The sequence below is a fragment of the Xenopus tropicalis genome, chromosome 1 (genome assembly GCF_000004195.4).
Source record: "Xenopus tropicalis strain Nigerian chromosome 1, UCB_Xtro_10.0, whole genome shotgun sequence".
Lineage (NCBI taxonomy): Eukaryota > Metazoa > Chordata > Amphibia > Anura > Pipidae > Xenopus > Xenopus tropicalis.
The window spans coordinates 160196160-160215400 of record NC_030677.2 but is presented as its reverse complement, the minus strand read 5'-3'; the positions used below and the strand labels follow the sequence as shown (position 1 = coordinate 160215400).

General features: G+C 38.3%; 1 protein-coding gene across 3 annotated transcripts in view; it reads right to left on the bottom strand.

Annotated features, from left to right (window-relative positions):
• Positions 1-1588: 1588 nt before the first annotated feature.
• Positions 1589-19241, bottom strand: part of scarb1 (scavenger receptor class B member 1) — a 58386-nt gene continuing 40733 nt past the window's right edge. Inside the window, exons 9-13 of one of the 3 annotated variants that reach the window (XM_004910540.4) lie at positions 18801-18874; positions 17106-17157; positions 15464-15610; positions 8319-8438; positions 1589-4531 (exon numbers count right to left, since the gene is read on the bottom strand). In XM_004910540.4, coding sequence (XP_004910597.1) covers positions 8319-8438; positions 15464-15610; positions 17106-17157; positions 18801-18874 — 393 coding nt within the window. In that variant the 3' untranslated portion in view covers positions 1589-4531. Of the gene's footprint in view, positions 4532-8307; positions 8439-15463; positions 15611-17105; positions 17158-18800; positions 18875-19241 lie in introns of all 3 variants that reach the window. The other 2 variants (XM_002935287.5, XM_004910542.4) reach the window with 2 other exon arrangements.

Here is a 19241-nt window from a genome sequence, read left to right as displayed (position 1 = left end):
GTGTATGGCCACCTTTAGGGAACTTCCTGCTTTATGTTGTATGTTTTCTGAAAGATTGAAGAATTGAATTTAAATGTATAAGGAAATGTATACTAAAAATAGTAATTAGTTCCTGCATTATTGCAAGGGTCAAATTCACAAAAAGATGAAAACACCACATGTAACTGGCAAGATTAAATGAGCCAGAATTCTTTGTTTATTAAATATTTATGTGTGGCAGTAATAATGGTCAAGAAAGATAGTTTATAAATGCAGTTTCAAAAGCTAGAGTTTTCTGTTTGCCTTGAGATTAGATATTTAATAGTTGATGGGATTCTGAAGTATTTCATAAGGGTAAGGCACATATTTAAAAAACTAATACATTAATAAAAGACCAGTATTACTACACATAAAGAGAATATGATCTTCTGGGAGCCTCTAGGGGGTGCAAGAAAACAGCGACTGTTTTGCAAATGATATTATCTAATAACATGTAAAGGCAGTTGTAAGCCTGGCTAAATAATACAGCCATTCATTAAAAACTTGCCAGTATGGGGTGAGTTTAATTCTGCTTATGACTGGCTAGGAAAATGTTACGTTTTCAATGACCCTGCCCTGCCAAAATCGTTTCACCAACTGTATCATAGAAACCCACGGAGGGGGATGTACCCAAAACACAGGAGGAGGGGGGCCACAGTATCCCATATTAGTGTACAGTATAGTAAAGAATTACCACTATCCAAGTTTACATTTTAGGCAGTGAGAGAAAAAGTTCTTGGTCAGGATTTCCCAAGGTGACATTCTATTTACCTAAAGTGAAGAACTATAAAAGGTACTATTTGGGATGTAATGTATGCATCACCCCAATGCTGGCAGAGTGCTGCATCTGATGAACAATATGTACTGGAGGTAGATACATTTTCCCGTTACCAGAGTAAGGATTTAAAAGAAAACAGCTGCTGCAATATTCCACTTTTGGTCCAAAAGGTAAACAAACCTTTGTACATTTGGCAAAGAAGCTGGCATATGCACTTTAATCCTTTTAGCTAAGCCAGAAGAGTTAACTGGAAATGTAAAATATAATACTCTGACCCTTTTGTATTTTATTTAGCACCAGTTATATAGAAAGGGCTCCTTACATGACTATATATATATATTTTTGGTCTTGAGTAGGTGTGTGTATTCCAGCTAGTGTCGATCTCACATTCTCAGTTGTGGTCCTATATTATACAGAAAGGCTGTGCCCTGTTATCCAGAGTGCTCAGGTCCTGGGGTTTTCCAGATAAGGAACCTTTCTGAAATTTGGATATCTATACTTCAAGTCATTCAAACAACAAATAAAGGATTGTTTTGCCTTCAATCAGAATGAATTGTCTCTAAATTGGTATCAAAGTACAAGATACTTTTTTTTATTATAGGAAAAAAATTATAACTATTTGATTAAAATCGAGACTATGGGAAATGGCCTCCCAATAATTTAGATAACAGGTTTCCGGATAACAGATGTAGAGTCTTGGATTTACAACCAGAATGTGGAACACACAGATCTATAGTAAACAAGTCCCCTTTTGCTTTGAGCAAATCTCTTGGGAATAAAACAAGCCAAGGAGAATTATTCCAAAGTCTTTATTTTGAACATTTGGTTGAATTGTGCTACTTATAAAAACATTTTTTTATATATTCCAGATGTCATCAAAAATAGGAGAATTACAAAAATTGTACAGCTGTTACAAAATATATATATATATATATATATATATATAGCACCTTTTACAGAATTGAAAAGACAATGGATTATTAAAGTAAATTGCAACATGGAGAAATGCCAATGTCGATATGAATTTGTGAGAGCCACCAAATGGAATAGATGTTCACTGGCAAGGGAGGGCACCAATAAACTGTGGTACAGAGAAACATGATAATCTCTAGAGAAAAGGGGTGGGAATGCAAGGGAAGCATTTTGCTGCCAGATGGTCTGGTATTTCAGTACAGAGGGCAAGGGGGTGCCCCACGGGGTAGTAAACAGACAAAAAGAAAAACAGATTTCTGAATTTTAATTCTTATTTACAGTAGAAGATTTCTACACAGGAACATTGTGAGGAAATAGTTCACGTATAAGGCTGAAGTCACTGTAATGATCCAGCGTGCAGGGTACAGAATTACTTAGGGGAAAAATAGATTTTAACAGTTATTGCAATTTTCATGGCACTTTAATTCAGTTCTTCTCTGCTTCAACACACTCTAATTGCACTATTGCCACCATTTTGCCTATTTTAGAATAACCCTTATAGGTACCTAATTTGGCAAATGGTGTTAAGCATGTAATTCCCTGGCTGATACTCATTGGCAGCCCATAGTTCAAACAGCTTTCTACTGTTATGTTTGGTAAAAGCCATCTGTAAAGCAGAGGGAGAAGAGGAGCTATCCTAAGAACAAGGATATTATCTCAGTGTGTGTGGCCAGTTATACCCAGCACTACCTACCCATGGCCTGTACAGTCCTTAATGATGTGCAACTACTGATTAAAGACTTTTACTTGCAGAGGTGTGCTAGATTAGACTGTATTAACTACAATTTATAGTATTTCAAGTGGAATGGAAAGGAAAAAAGGGAACATTTTTGCTAAACTGCTTTATAGAAAAGCAAGCTGTTATATTGTGTGCACTAGGCAAGAGATTCCCTATAGAATTTAAAAAAAGGTGCAAAACTGTTTTGCCCTGTAGACTGATTGAGAATGTATATTGGGAAATCCTGTGCTGGGGTTAGTTCTGTGCACACAATAAACCTTACTTGTTTTGCAAGAGGAGATAATAAATGCAAGAGGAAATAATAAATGAAAAATTAACAGCAGTAAAAAATATTTTTTCCTGTTAAACAGGGACAAAATACTGTTTGTAACTGCAGTTGAACTTATTTAGTTCTCCTAGCTTATTGTATACATAAAGCACCCACTTATAGCCCAAGTGCATTTACAAATACTGTGTAGCTTTGCAGTAGCATACTCTAAACACAGTGGCAAATGCACCTTCTTCATGTGGCCAATGGAAGTGCTGGGGAAAACACCTCCAGCAACCAGATTATAATATACCAGACAGAGTACCTGGTAGAACCCAAATCTACACCAGTCCTGCAATCCTATGAGCAAGCACAATGTGCATATTAACTGTGACTGTAGTAAATCTCCATAACACTGCCTGCCATAAGTTTGTAATATTTAGTGCAGTTATGTCCACTTTATGGTTTGTGTAATTTATTTGTAATAATTTATAAAGCGTTTTTTCCCCAAATAAAAGTTTGTGCCCTGCACTTGCTGAGCTCCCATTTATACTGTATCTTCAAACTCCTTTTTGTGGATTTATAGAAGATTTATAGTATACAGTACCAAAATGTTGACATATCCAAGTTTGAGGACATTGTATTTAGGGCTCAATTAACAAAGAAGTGACACATTATATAATTTATAAATACATGTTCAGTCTAACAGTAGTTTAGGTTACCAGCAGAATGTGATAGGGCCTACCTACAACACTTGTAATAGGCTATGAGCAGCTGCAGTTGATACAACTACAAGTGCGCTTTGGTTACCATCACGTCACCCTCAGAGTAATCACTGGATCAGAACAGTCACTGGGTGATAAAGTTATAAGACAATTGCTTTGGCTTTATACAGACAAACATGGGGTATTTAACCACACAGCTCAGAAATGGGAGGCAACCTATATAGTGCTGCAGGCACTTTCCGTGATACATAGAACAGGCAAGGACATAGCAGAACACTGTCACTGAAACATCTCACAGAATCACAACCCAACGTACTTACATTTAAACTGACACAAAGAGCTTAGTTAAAGGCTTTTTTTGCAACTTAAGGCAGCTATACATTTATGATAACGGGGAGATAGAAACAAAGCAGATGGCAACCCACTGGTCTCATCCATTCTTGTTGTCATTTGCCTACTATCCTGCACCTTCCCTGGATTCTACAGATTTAAGATACCTAGTGCAATGCTTAGGACTTTAACTCGTTTGTGTAATTAAATAATTTGCTTTGTGGGAAAAACTAGGTTGGAAGTACACCAATGACACAACTGTAACAATGAACTGTATCCTGATAGAAGATGGCTTCAATTAATGATTTGCTTAACGATTAGAGGATTTATAATTAAGTGGATTGCTATAATCCCACCATCACCATCTCATCAACATTATTACATGCCACTGCTTTCTTCATGCTTTCCTTAGTCCACTTAGTCCACAAGGCACAAAGATGGAGGTTAGCTGACAAAGCTTGAGCAGTTCCTTCCATGATGAAGGTGCTGAAGTGTCTATGAATGCTATCCCAGTGATCCATAATTCACAAGATAGCTTTGTAGTGATTAGATAAACCCAGACACAATCCCTGTAGGATTTCAATCCCCAGGGAATATTTTGTCAAATATCAGGTTTGAGGTGGTCTGTACTCCTGGTCCTCTAGAAGCTTGGAATCCTCAGAATATTCAGTTGCATCATCAGTTCCACTTGTGTCATTAAGGACTTGCTCTTGCTTTCGACACTTTAAAAAACAAAAAGAAAATAAGGTTAATTAGAGTGAATTAAAGAAAAAGTCTGTTTTAAACTACATGGCCCCTGCATACTCGACTTTCCCAAACTGCTCCACCAGACTCCAGATGGGACACCTGTATTTCTTTATCTGAAATGCACAGCAGTTGGGTGGGAGCCACGAATGGGTTACATTTTATCAAAGCTTTCACTGCTGCAATTGAGGTGGAGCTTGCACACTAAAAGCCATTGTGGCCCTTGCCTTTACTGGGCATACTCTTGGTAAGCGATTCTTCAGAAGACGTTCTGACAGGTTATGATGGGATCATTTCCTCTGTGCAACTGGTACAGTGACAGTGGGGACCCTATTTGGCAGTCTGCGGTATCAGCCTGGAAAGGATGGCCCTATGGTTTAAAACAGGCTTTACTTCACTTTAACACCTTGAAGGACAAATCATATGGACACCACACAATTTTATTGCATTTGCCTTCTATGCCTTCATTTGTGCAAATAATTTAATTGTATTTATTCTCACACACAACTAGTCTGTGGCAGATTTAATGAAACCTAAGCTCAAGAGACCAGGTTTGTTTAAGTGTAATGATCCTTACAGTAGGTGTATCTTTTTCTATAAGCATTGCCATAAAACAAAGGGATTTGTTACTGAATACTAAAAATGTATTTACTCTTTATGATGTAGTTAAGATTGGGATGTGGCGCAGTAGATGTGATCTACCTGAAACTTACGAAGGCTTTATATAGTGTTGAATTAACACTTATTAATAACAGTTATTTTTAAATGCAGTATGGAAAAACATTCTCTTAACACACCTATTACAAAAAAAGCATGGAATCCATTTTGTTTTTAGTGAAGCCTCATTTGTGTATCACAATTTAAGACTATTGCATTAAAAGAAGAAATGTCAGCTTATTCAGCCAAAAATCATGGATTAAAAAAAAAGGTAGTACTTATAAGATGTATGTTTATCCATTAAAATCTCATGATTAGGTGCGTATATATATTATTGTGTGCTTATTTGTAACAGATCAAAAATTAAATAAGATACAAAATAAATAAAATAGAGAGACTGTTGGGAGATGTAATTACCCCCAAGCATAGGTAAATTAGAATCTGAACATTACTAGTGCAGCATACATGTAAACGTACCTTTCCTTGGAGCCTAAAGGAAACGGAGTAACCTTTATTTAGCGCCAATACGTAAATCTTGATTTATTTATATACGAAGATTATTTGATTTGAATACATATACCATGCAAAACCAATCAAAGAAGACTTAGGTACAGGTCTGGGGGGGCAGTTATCCAGCATTCCCCGGAAATGGGGTTTTCTAGATAAGGAGTCTGTTATTTAGATCAGTACACTAAGGGGCAAATTTACTAATCCACGAGCGTCCAAATGCATTTTTTTCCTCACCGTTGCGTTTCTCGTATTTTGCGCGACTTTTTCGTCGTTGTTACGGCTTTATCGTATATTTTCTGCGACTTTTTCGTCGCCGTTGCAAAAAATTCGGATTGGTTTATTCGGCGTTTACAATTGCTCAATACGAAAAAATCGCGACGCCGATGAAAAAAAAAATCACTAAATTTTCGTTTCCAATCCGATTTTTTCCCATTCGGGATTCGGATTCGAGGATTAGTAAATGTGCCCCTAAGTCTACTGAAAAATCATTAATCCAAATAGGATTGTTTTGCCACCAATACGGGTTAATTATATCTTAGTTACCATCAAGTACTGGGTACTTTATTATTAGAGAAAAAGGATTTAAAAAAAAAAAAAAAAAAAAACTGATTTATTTGATTAAAATGGAGTGTATGGGAAATTGCCTTCCCATAATTTGGAGCTTTCTGAATAACGGGTTCCAAGATAAGGTATCCCATACCTGTATTTATATGGTTCTTATTTAACCTAAGATCCCAGTTTATTAACTACATTGTCCTTTACATTCTCAGGGACATCCTGAGTCTTACTTATCATTTACTTATCAATTTTCGAGTTTATAAATTGGAGTTTGTTTTTCTAAATTAAATGAACTCAGATAACAAATGCTCGCTTATTTATTAATAAGAAACTCGTTTAAACAAAAACTCAAATACTTTGAATTTTCAAGATTGCAAACTTGAAAAATTAGAGAAATTCGAGAATATGGCTTGACTTGCCTAGGACTCACACTCTGACTTCTTTTTGGCAAATTTTTACATTTAAGTATTTTTTTTTTTTTTTTTTAACAGGCATTTGAGTTTTTGAACCATAACTCAAATTGTGTGAGTTTTAATGCTGAAAAACTTGAATTGTGAAACAAAATTAAACTGGAACGTTGGTAAATCACCCCCTATGTATTCAAATTTAGTACAACTGGCAGTACAGGTCTAAAGCCCAAACAGAAAATCAAAAATACACTGAAATGTCTACATCCAGAGTTTGGGCTTCAAACTGCCGAGAGATAACTTTCATTATGTGAGATCAGAGAAGCTTACCTTCTCAAACAGTGGTAAAATAAATACTAACTGGTTGTTGTTCTATTCTGAGGAGACAAATTCCTGTTTCCCATTACATTTTTTTCCTTTTTTGAGGTGGTGAGGTTAAAGGAACAGTAACAACATAAAGTGATAGTGTATAAAAGTAATTACAATATAATATATTGTTGCCCTGCACTGCCAAAAGCTGTGTGTTTGCCTCTTTAGTTTATGTAAACAAAGCTGCTGTGAAGCCATGGGGGCAGCAATTCAAAGAAAAGGCTCATGTTACATAGCAGAAAACAGACAAAACACCATTATATTCTACAGTGCTCATCTATTATCTGCTACAGAACCTGTGCCTTTTCTCCTTTTTTCCCCAGCTTGAATGGCTGCCCTCGTGGCTACACAGCAGCTTAACTATAGTAGTCTTACTGTAGTAAACACACAAGTTATACCAGTATAGGGCAACAGCATTTATGTTTTAATTACTTTAAAGCTATGTCATTTTTGTTGTTACCGTTCCTTTAATAAAAAAAAGGGTACAGAACTTTTGGTGAATGATCTGAATGTGAAAAAGATGCATAGGTGTTTACATGCAGTGGATTCCATGTTTACAACATAACATAAAACACAAACAATGTATATGAACATAAAATGACAGATATTCAATAAAATACATTTGATGGTGAGTGTATTAATACATTAGTAGATTAAATAATAAATTAAGTAGCCATTTTTCATATCCTGATACCTCATCAACAATTTCTATGTTAAAGAAGCATGTCAGCACTTTGTACAGTAACACAACCCTTGCACGGCTTATCAATGGAGGCTTAAGAGGGATAGAAATATACTAAGTGGTTCCCTACACTAAGAATTAGCTGACTAGCCATACACAGCTTAACAAGGATGACAAATATTCTCCGCTGCTCAAGGAACTGGTGTCTATTTCTCCTGTAATACGTGACAATTCTGTACTTTATACCTGTTTTCATAGGGATTTCTGTATTTAGGACCACAGGTGAAACATGAACATGACTGATGAGGAAGTATGAGGACATGAAATGGTCTGTCAGTTACAATACAACACCACAAAAAGTACTTTTAGCCCAAAATTCAGTCTGCTTATGCATCGGTTAAAATGGCCGTTTTAGTACCACGTGCCTTTTGTCAACATTAGAATTAAAATGGCAGCAGATTAAAATCCCAAATAAATTATATGCTCCAAGAATTATTTCTCTTTAAAATTAAATATTCCCTCCATGGGGTTAAGGGGAAAGGAAAGAAAGCTTTATATATAGACTTTTTACCTTGTACGCACCTATAATCTGGCTTCCAGTAGTACAATTCCGTTAGGAGCAGTCAACTTTTCTTTTTGGGTTTTAAACTCCTGACTTTCATCAACATTTTTATTACTATTCCAAAATAAGAAGCATTTGCCCTAGAAAATAATTAGTCTGGTTGTAATTTAGAATGGAAAGTGAGGGTAAAAAACAGAAAAAAAAACAATTCATGGTTAGATCTCAAAAGCTTTATTAGAAGCCCATCACTGCCAATGGTCAGGAACTCTGTTACTGTAGCAATGAGGGACTAATTTCCGAATCATAGCCACTTCCAGAAGTAGTATTTAAAGGAGAGGGAAAGGTAAAAACTAAGTAAGCTTTATCAGAAAGGTCTATGTAAACACAGCCATAAGCACTCACAGAAAAGCTGCACGGAGTCCTCTATGAAAAGAAACACAGAATTTCTTTTATTCTTTTGTGTATACATGTTCTTCTTTGTCAGACTTCCTTCTCTCAGAAAAATTCTTCAGGGCATGGCACGAGTCTGATCAGTTTGCTCCTCTCCCCCTCTCAGCTTCTCCTCCCATCAGAATTCACCCCCCAACCCAACTGTGTAATTTTAGCTACTATCTGCTAAAGCTGCAGCACAGAAGCTATTGAGACCAGGCTAAAATGGCAGCTGCTATCTTAAACAGAGGGAGATTCTAGGGCTGTTTCCTCGGGTCAGGTAAAGCTTTCTGAAGAACAAATATAGCATTCTAGCTTGCACTAATGTGGCTACTCCTTTGGCAATAAAATGCCAAAATGCATTTCCTTCTCCTTTAACATGTTTATGGCAAGGATATTTAACAGGATGTCCATAAAGGTATTCCAGATTTTAATCTACTTGCATATAAAAAAAATATTTCACTGTGCTTTGGTAAAAGGGGAGAGTAGGAATGCTAGCTGGATGCAGACACAGAAATAGCCATAGAAATACTTAAATATGAAATATGAATACGAATATGTAATTCAGCCACTATTACTGATTTTCCCTCGTGTGTACCTAACCCCCACACAGGAAAATACATATGCCATTTCTTAATCATTTACTTCCACTGGCCAGAGGGGTGAAGAGAAAGACTCTAAATAGCAGACAGGATGGAGACTCCCTGGCAAAGATCCACTTCTATGTATGAAGCCTAGAAGTCGCATGTCCATATGATTGTTGCATTAATGGGATAAATTTGATCGGATTTGGTCCTTGTCAGTTTATAATACCTTGATGTGCTGCCACAGGGTGAATTTTCGGCCCCTACACTTCAAAAAGCCTATTGATGTTCCTGCACCTGGATCCATTGTGTTGGCCCGGATAAAGGCACATGTGAAACGCACACTGTGTGCCAGGCTGGCGCAATGGATCCAGGTGGAGATACAACCAAAAGCTTGAGTGTAGGGGCAAATGCCCAACATGCGTTTATCCACAGGCCAAGAATCCGCCCTACGGTCTGAGGGTAGTGGCAGACTGGGAGATTTGTAGCCGTGGTTAAATCTTGGCTACCAGAGGACACAAGTCTCCCAAAATACTCTCCCAAAATACTCTCCCATCAGAAATAAAGTTAATCACTTGCGGGAAAGCACACAGCATTTCTTTTTCCGAAGTTGTCTGAAGTTTACTGCACAGGAAACTTCAGGCAACTTTTTAAAATGAAACACTGCGTATGCCTTCCCACCAGCGATTCTCTTGATTGCTGGTGAAAAGGCACTTTGCGGATATTTGTCGCCCATGGTAGGGGGGATCTAACCACGGGCAACAAATATCCCCATGTGCCACTGCCCTAAGGAGCTCTGCACAAACAAGACACTCCAATCCCCAAAATACTGCCTGTGTTGTTGGGGCAATAGTTAGATTTGTTGCCCAGTAGTGGAGATTTAACAGTGGGCAACAAGTCTTTTCATTATGTAAGGGTCTTTAAATCAGATTCCCAAAGTCATAAAATGCATATCCAATTGCATTTAATGATTTACTCACTACTAATGTCTATCATTTTAAAGATGAGAGCTTTATAAAAACACATATTTTTGCTCTGGTAGCTGGACCATTGAGCCCACCCCCATCATGGGAGCTTCTTTTGTGCCAAGATTAAAAAGCTTACAATGCCATTTATAGTCTCTATGCTTAATCCAACAAACCTGCCTGCCCCCAAACACATCCCCAGATGCCTGACTACATGTCGGCCTAGCTTACACTGTCCAAAGGGTGCCACCAATAAGCCTTTCTTCTCATATGTTTCAGCCTCTGACCTGCTTCTTGTATGGGATCTGTAGGATTGTTTTACCTACAGTAATGTTTAATTATATCTTATTTATGATCAATGCAAGGTATGGTTTTATTATTAAAGAGAAATTATTTTTAAAATGCAAATTTGAATTATGGGAAAACTTTATTTTAATCAAAGCTTTCTGGATAGTGGGTTTCCAGATAACAAACCACTTTCATGTAATATTATTGCAAGACATGACAACAATAAGCAGAATATATGCCCACCACATACCGATATCTGCGATATCTGATATCTGCCGATGTGAGGAAGGACAGAGTTGGCTTGTATGGCCTCCTTTGAAGCATGTGCAGAAGTATAAAATCTGAAAATTTTACTCTACTGTTCATGTGAAGATGCACACCTGTAAAGGGTTATCTAATATGGTGGCAATGGGTAAATATTTTTCTAAAAGGAGCCCTGGTCTGAGGAAAAAAAAAACAAAAACGCAAATACACAAGGGTTGCCATTAACTAATGCACACCTGGCCTATGGAAAATTCTGCTTACATAAGAACATAAGTTAAAAAGAACTGTTTTACAGTTAGATACTTTATGTTTTATACACTTAACTGATGTACATGTATGTGTGAAGGCATCAAACCTCCAGCTGTTAAATAACTCACAGGAAGCCTCATGTTCTCAGCTGGCCTCCTTCATGGAACCACAGCCGGAGGCTATTAGTTGCACTTAGTCTCCTAAATATCAAAAATCTAGACTCTGCTGATTTTTTTTATTTAACTTGTTTTTAAATATATTGTTAAAATTATGCATTTGATTTGCATCCACTATGTAGGGGAACATCTCCCAGCAAGCTTTAAAATATGACTGTATTTGGAAAATGTGGTGAGAGTGTTAGTTCAGTGACATTTGGGGACACAAGGTTAAGAAAACACAGACATGTGGCTGTTATTTCCAGCTATGTTACAAAATGCACGGTTTCTGTTTATTTGCATCATAAGTACTGAGTCACAACTATTTGCCTTCCTAGAATGGAAAGGGAAGAGCTGCAGGTCTCTCTGTATGTGGTGCTATCTGTCCTTGGCAGTGCCGTGTACAGGAGGGGAGAGAATTTGGCATCTGTTGGCATGCTAGTATAGGGCTCCCTTGTGCCTGGCACAAAGTACAGAGTGCAACTTACATAGCCAAATAGATGCATTAAAGCAGTGAGTGAAAGGCACTTTATGGGTGCAATACTGCACAACCCTTAGCACTTCACTACCTGCACATACCTCTCTGTAAATAAGCCCAAATAAATTTTAAAATAAAAATTGTTGTCTCCAAGCAAAAATATAAAATCTAGCAGTGGTTCTAAATCTTAACACTTGGGATATGCAACATAACCTTGTGCTATTCCTGTCCGTTTCATGTTCTGAATTCTGTAGCTGAGGCAAAGATTTCTCAGGTGAAATGTAGCTTCTTCCCAGAAGGTAAAATAAGTCAGATCTAGACATGCTCATAAGCAGATGTATTTAAGAGAAATTGTGGAAAATTCATATTTGCATTCTACTCAGCAGCTTGGCTATGGCAGACAGTGTAAAAGGTACCACAGTGTTTTGTAGTGAATGTTTGGAATGCTGACACCCTTAGCTGGTCCTGTATCCCAAACAAGTAACTGATTTAGTTACAGGGCCCCTTGGGATCACTACTCTATGGCGTCATGGAAGCAATGTCAGAATGTGTTTGTGCTGCATACAGTCGCCACATTTTAGCCTAGTATAGATTGAAATACTCCATATAGCCCAAATACCACGAAAAATCCTTGTCAGAAGTGCCCAAAGTGCTGGATACAACTTTCTAGGAAATTAACTTACATCCTTTTAAATAGGGATGCACAGAATCCACTATTTTGGGATTCGTCCGAACCCCGAATCCTTCATGAAAGATTTAGGCGAATACCGAACCGAATCCGCACATGCAAATGAAGCCACAAAATGGATAAAAAGTGTGCAAAGCAAAAAAAATAAAAATTTGAACTTCCATGTTTATGTGACGAAAAGTCACATGATTTTAAGGATTTGGTTCAGCCAGAACTATGGATAAACAGGTTGGAGGTATTTTTTTACACCAGCAATTCGTTTTGTGTGCCTTTTGCCCCCCTTTCTTCTTGTGCTCAGAACTATGGATTGGGCCAAATCCAAATCCCGCTGAAAAAGGCTGAATCCTGAACTGAATCCTGGATTTGGTGCATCCCTACTTTTAAAGCACTGATATTATTGGTTTTAAATACGGATAACCATAATTACAACCATTTGAAACTAAGAACAAAAAAAAAAAGTTTCATATCAGACAAGAAAAAAAGTATCAGCTGAACTGCCCAGGTTTGTATGACCCATCATATTATGGTTACTTTCAGGCTGGCCCTACAAGCACAGATATCATTTTGCTCCAAGACAAACTGACCAAAATTTTCAAACCTGAACAAATACCCAATACCTACCCAAGGTAGGCATGTGTATTGTGACACAGGTCCCAAAAAGCTACAACTACAATACTTGTACTTGTATGACCACTGTCCGATGGAAAAGTAAAAAAGGGCCTACACTGGGGTGGCTGCTCTTTAACTGCTTTGCCCAGCCGACTAGAATGTAGAATGCAACTGCACATTCCAGCACTGTGCATAGACATGTAAGGCACTTCAGTCCTGGTTTAGAGTTTCTCTGTAGTTTCTCAGCAGAGGGACATGCGATCTGGTGTGAAGTGGTTGCACAGTGGGCTCCAAGTGTGCCAATTATACAGTTGGTGCTCTGGGAAGGGAGTTGATAAGTCTAACACAGTTCAACAAGGAAAAAGAAAAGGTCTGTATTGACCCTGTGACTGAACTATGTAGTGAACAGTACTATTATTAATATTTATTTATAAAGCACCAACATATTCTGCAGCACTGTACAATAGGTGGGTTACATACCTTGGACATACAGAGTAACATATAAAGCAATCAATAACCGATACAAGATAAAAACATTTTTGCTAGCAATACATTATAGAAAGGACAATATATATATATATCAGTCACATGACTTAAGATGCAGTTATTTGTGAATTTAATAGTGCAAATAACTACACAAAGATACCAAAAAAAGATACAAAAAAGATACAAAACAAAAAAATAAAAAAAATACCCCACTGTAGGATAGGAAGTTATATTTCTCACTGTAGAACAGATAGTGGGTAGAAAATCATAAATAACTATACTGTGACTACATTGTAATGCAATTAAAAAGTGTGGAAAGTGCTGTTAAATAAATATGGGGGAGGGGGTTACTCTTCCTTTGAAAACCTTCCTCAGTTTCTTACTCATACATAAACCTTTCCTTCCAATAAAAACATTGTCTCCAGCTTATCTGATCTCTGCCTGCCTCCCAGCGTCATTTCACAGCTGTAGCTGGCACAGAAGGGATACCAAGGTCTGACATTGGTAAGTAGGAGGGAGATGGAAAAGTATCAAGGGCTTAGTTATAAAAAGGAAAAGACCAGCAAATGTTTTTAAAGTTATACAGACAGGCTCCTGTTACAACCTGGAACATGCAAAAATCACTTTAGCACAAAAGGGCAGCACACACCCAGTAAAATTATATTTGTGATGCATGTTATGGTTTTCATTAATTTGTTGGTAATTGATATTTGCATTTCATAAATGATTGTTCTCTCCACTTGGCCTATTCCTTGCATGTGAGTTAAGCACCATAAGTCATTCCTCAGCGATCCTACATTAATTTCCTAAAGGTGCTTGTACACTGAAGATCTGCTTATTTGGTGATTTTTGATCATGCGTTAGGGAGGTCGAACAGGGCCCCAACTGAGGGCCAACTCAGTCCAAAGGGAGCCAAATGGTCAGCTTAAATCTGTGTGTGGCCAGGTTAAGGAAGTAACTGCAGAATTGTAATGATGTAATACAGTTTTAAAAAGACAACCTTTATTCTACGTTTATATCTGTGAAAATATTGTCCAATTATAACAACTGAACGAATGACCTGAAAATGGTAACATCTGCTTAGTGTCTTTGTTGATGCAGAGTAGGTTTCTTCAAATGTATATTAAAGAGACAATACCATTGTTCCCTGCTAGCCAATTGTTCTTTTACATATACATGTTCTGTGTTGTTAGAGAGCACTATATCTGATGAAGCCTCCAAATAGTGAAATGAAACTCAAGGCAGTTTCAAAGCTATTCAAAGACTTGCACATTTTAACTGTGTTGGCAGTACTACCACCCCATTCAGTATCTGCAAAATGAATATACCCCATAAAGACTTACAGCAGGAGCTGACCCCTTCAATCACAACATAGTGATCATCCAGTGCCATCCACTTTAGCACACCCATTTTAATTAAAGCTTTTTCTGTTAGTGAACACATATTTAAAACTACCTTAAACTCTGTATCAACTGTGCCAACTCCATCCACCATATGTCTCTATCTAACCCTAACTTACCTTTCTAATATTTCTCAGAATTCAACCCTCATTGGGTTTAGTTTGAAATCTTTTGTACCCTTCTAGCTATCCTCTTCACTAAAACAGCTGTATAATAATCAAGGTGGAATCTTGCACAGAACCAGCTCATTTGTCTAAAGACCCAAGCTCCCTCTCTGCATGTGGTCCTGCCAGACAGGATTCTCAAATCTTTTTGCCATTTTGGCCCCATACACATAGGGCATAAACTGTGTGTGTTTTTTAGTAAAAAAAAGCAAACAGAAACCAGTGCAATTAGGCATAGCAACCGAGCAGTTCTTAGCATTCAATTGATGACTGCCAATGGTAACTACAATAAAAGACAGTTAATAACCCTCCATGTTCTTTCACAACCTACATTTTAATTATTCTTGGCAACACAGGGTATTTGTGTTGTGCAGAAACCAGCTATATAGATCTGATGATTTCCTACCTGTTTAACGAAGGGAAGAACGAGTGCAACCGTAATAAAACAGAGGCCAATGCCAATGAGCACATATTGTAGGTACTCAAGTACAATGGGCATGAGGATCAGGATGTTGTAGTAAGTGTTGTACACCGGGCCATCAAGGTGCCCACTCTGCAGAGGGACAAATCAGTACAGGTAAGACAATAATACATTGGCAGAAACTAATACCAGAGTATTGAAATGAGAATAACTCTGCGATCTCATATCAAAACATAACTTGTAGTACACAATGATGAAAGGAGAAATAAGGTTTAACTAAAGAAATAGGCTAGACATGTTGTACATTGTGTTTTGGACTTCTGTACCAGCATAAGGCAACCTCAGCCCTTTAGCAGGGAAGGTCTGTGCCTTCAAAGATGCCCCAGTAGCTCCACATCTTTTCTGCAGATTCACTACACAGGCTGCGGTCAGTTACTGATCTTAGGGACCGACTCATAATATACTGTATATATAGAATATAAATGTCACAATATAAGGCTAAATAGTAATTTATTCAGATTCACATTATATGGCAGCTCTGAAATTAGTGCAATTAGCATGAATATTTAATATATCAGCCCTATAGCATTATATGACAGGCCAGCCTCATTTTCTGCAACAACCCCTGAGCTTAGCTTCTCAACAGCTGTCCAGAGCACACTGAGCATATGCAATGTCCTGGACAGAATCCAAGATAGGAAGCTCCTTTGACAACTGTAAAAACCTATATCATTCCTACTGTAGAGATGCAACTTAAAATATAAATAAGGCATTTCTAGCCATATTCCTCTTTAGGGCTCTGGTACACGGGAAGATTAGTCGCCCGCGACTAATCTCCCTTGCGGGCAACTAATCTCCCTTGAGGGCAACTAATCTCCCCGATATGACATCCCACCGGCGAAAATGTAAACCGCCAGTGGGATGGCATACGCGGCAGCGTGACCTCTCGAGGCAACTTCAGCGATTTCTGCAAATCGTGCCACCGCGTATGCCATCCCACCGGCGATTTACATTTACGCCGGTGGGATTTCATATCGGGGAGATTAGTCGCCCGCAACAAGGGAGATTTGTCGTGGGCAACTAATCTCCCCGTGTACCGGAGCCCTTAAGGTGCCCATACACTATACACCTATATATACCTACCCATACACCTACGGGTGGGCCATATTGGGAAGCAAGTAACTTAAAAAAGAAATAATCCGATCGTTTGGCCCTGGGATTACATTTGTGGTTATGGGGCAGTCGGTTCGGGGACTGCATCAACGAGCTGATGCGGTCCCCGATGAGACTGGATTTTCTAACCTGGCCAATCGAGATCTGGCCAATTTCAGGCCAGATATCGGTCGGCCAGGCCGCTCTGTTCTGCCCATACACGGGCCGATTAGCTGCCGTATCGGTCCAAGGGACCGATATCGGCAGCTGTAGTCGGCTCGTGTATGGGGACCTTTAGGGTTAAGTTCTCCTTTAAACATTCTCAGTGATAGTTGCTTTTATCATTATGCTTTAATCTGGCCCACTGATTAATTTTGCTATAAGGCATGACTAGTGTCCTTTAAAATACATTAACTGCATAAGCAGCTGGATAATTACTAAAATAAGACAATAGTATAGTCAATATTTATTTTACCTCTGCAAACCAAAGCACTGGTAGAATCACAGGTTTTATCTGTCCAGTTTGCCTGTACAAAACAAAAGTAAAACAAAGACAAATGAAACAATATGAAATAATACCTTGGGCAAAGAAAAACAATGCATAAACATGCTAGTTAAGTTGAATGCATCAACTACTGGATCTACTGGTCTGCAAGTAATAATTTGGCCATATGTGGTTCGCTCACTGGGATGATAGATCAGAAATTACACATAGCTACTTTACAGCAAAAATTATAGCCAAGCACACAAAGGGCCAATAAAAGGATGACATATATTAGTGTAACTCTACAAGTCATGCACATTGTGCTACATTTCTCAACACCTTCCAATGTTCTACTTGTCCATGTAATTCTGTCACCACAGCAGCATTTAATGTGAGCTCTAGCTCATATACATATGTACATTATTAGCCTTAGGGCTCTGGCAGACAGGGAGATTAGTCGCCCACGACAAAACTCCCTGTTCGCGAGTGACTAATCTCCCCGGATTGCCATCCCACCGACGAAAATGTAAGTCGCCGGTGGGATGGCAAACGTGGCGGCAAGTTGCCTCGAGAGGAAACTGGCGCGATTTCGCTGCATATGCCATCCCACCGGCGATTTACATTTTCGCCGGTGGGATGGCATTTAGGGGAGATTAGTCGCCCGAGACACAGGAGACACACACATCTCCCTGTGTGCCAGAGCCCTTACACTTTAAATGGAACATTTCTCTTCTTCAAACATGCACTAGACAATCCCTATAGGAAAACATCCGTCGCACTACCCCTCATGTTTTGAAAGTTAAACCCCATTTTACTATTTCCATAATATGGTATGGCTACTGGAAAGAATAAAAAACTTTATTAAAATGTGCTGCTTTTACTAAAAAATGAACTCGCACAATCCAATGTAAAATGCTGTTTGTAAACACACCTACAACACCAGCACAAAATCCACAAGGACATTGTAAAATAATTTGTCCCCATGTAACTTTAAAACTGGGAGGTTACATAATGGTGGCAGCCAGATATTCAGTAATTCTCTTAGATCCTCAGAACAGTTTACATTTATGTTTGTTTTTTTTTTTAAAGAGAAAATTCATGGTTAATATAACTATTAGTGTGCTGGTTACTATGGCTAAAAATGGAAAAATTGCAAAGTTGAATTTTATTATTGTACCTATTTGTTAATTCTTCTACTTAGCAGTGATGGGCCAAGTCTGCTGCCCTACCCCCACCTCCCCACACACACGCGTACGTACGGACAAGCGAGCATGTGTGGCCACGCTAAAGATGGGGAGAGGGTGGTAATGCGGGTGGTTTGGTGACAAGGGCCTGGGGGGGGGGGGGGGGGAGACTAAAGCTGGCCATACACGCACAGATACTATCGTACGAAACCTCGGCCATCGCCGATCGGCCAGGTTAGAAAATTTTGATCGGGCGCCATGGAAGGCGCCTGACCAAAATCTGCCGTCAGGGCTGAATCGGCAGAAGGAGGTAGAAATCCTATTGTTTCTACCTCCTTATCTGCTGTTTCAGCCCTGACTGCGTGTGGCGGATCGGACGATGGTCACACGAAACATCGTCAGATCACCACGTGTATGGCCAGCTTTAGAGTACAGGGTATTCAAAAAAAAAAAAAAAAAAAAAAACACACACACACACACACACACACACACATCTACTTACATTATTCCAGACACAGATTTAGTCAGCATGTTGAGTTGCATTTTAATTGAACAGTTCATCGGGATTCCTGTCAGCTGTAATTAGAAAATAATGATCAGAATGTAAGTCTTGCCAAAAAAACAAACAAAAAAAAAAAAAAACTGCCAAAAAGAAATTTACTGCAGAGATAATAACAAAATAATTTGATGCAGGATTGAGGAAGGAAACTGTCAAATGGAAAAAAAGGGGGAGGGAAATGATTAACATGTAAGCCAAAAAATAAGACTACAAACCCTTGGTCTTGGGTAGAAAGTAACTTAAAACATATCTCGTGTAAATACAAGGGTCAAATAATTTTATCACTAAAAGATTAGACAAACTGCACACAACCAGCCGAAGAATGTTATTACATTGCAAATAAAATGAATTTGTCTGTGTCTACTTGTGGATTTCACTTTATCT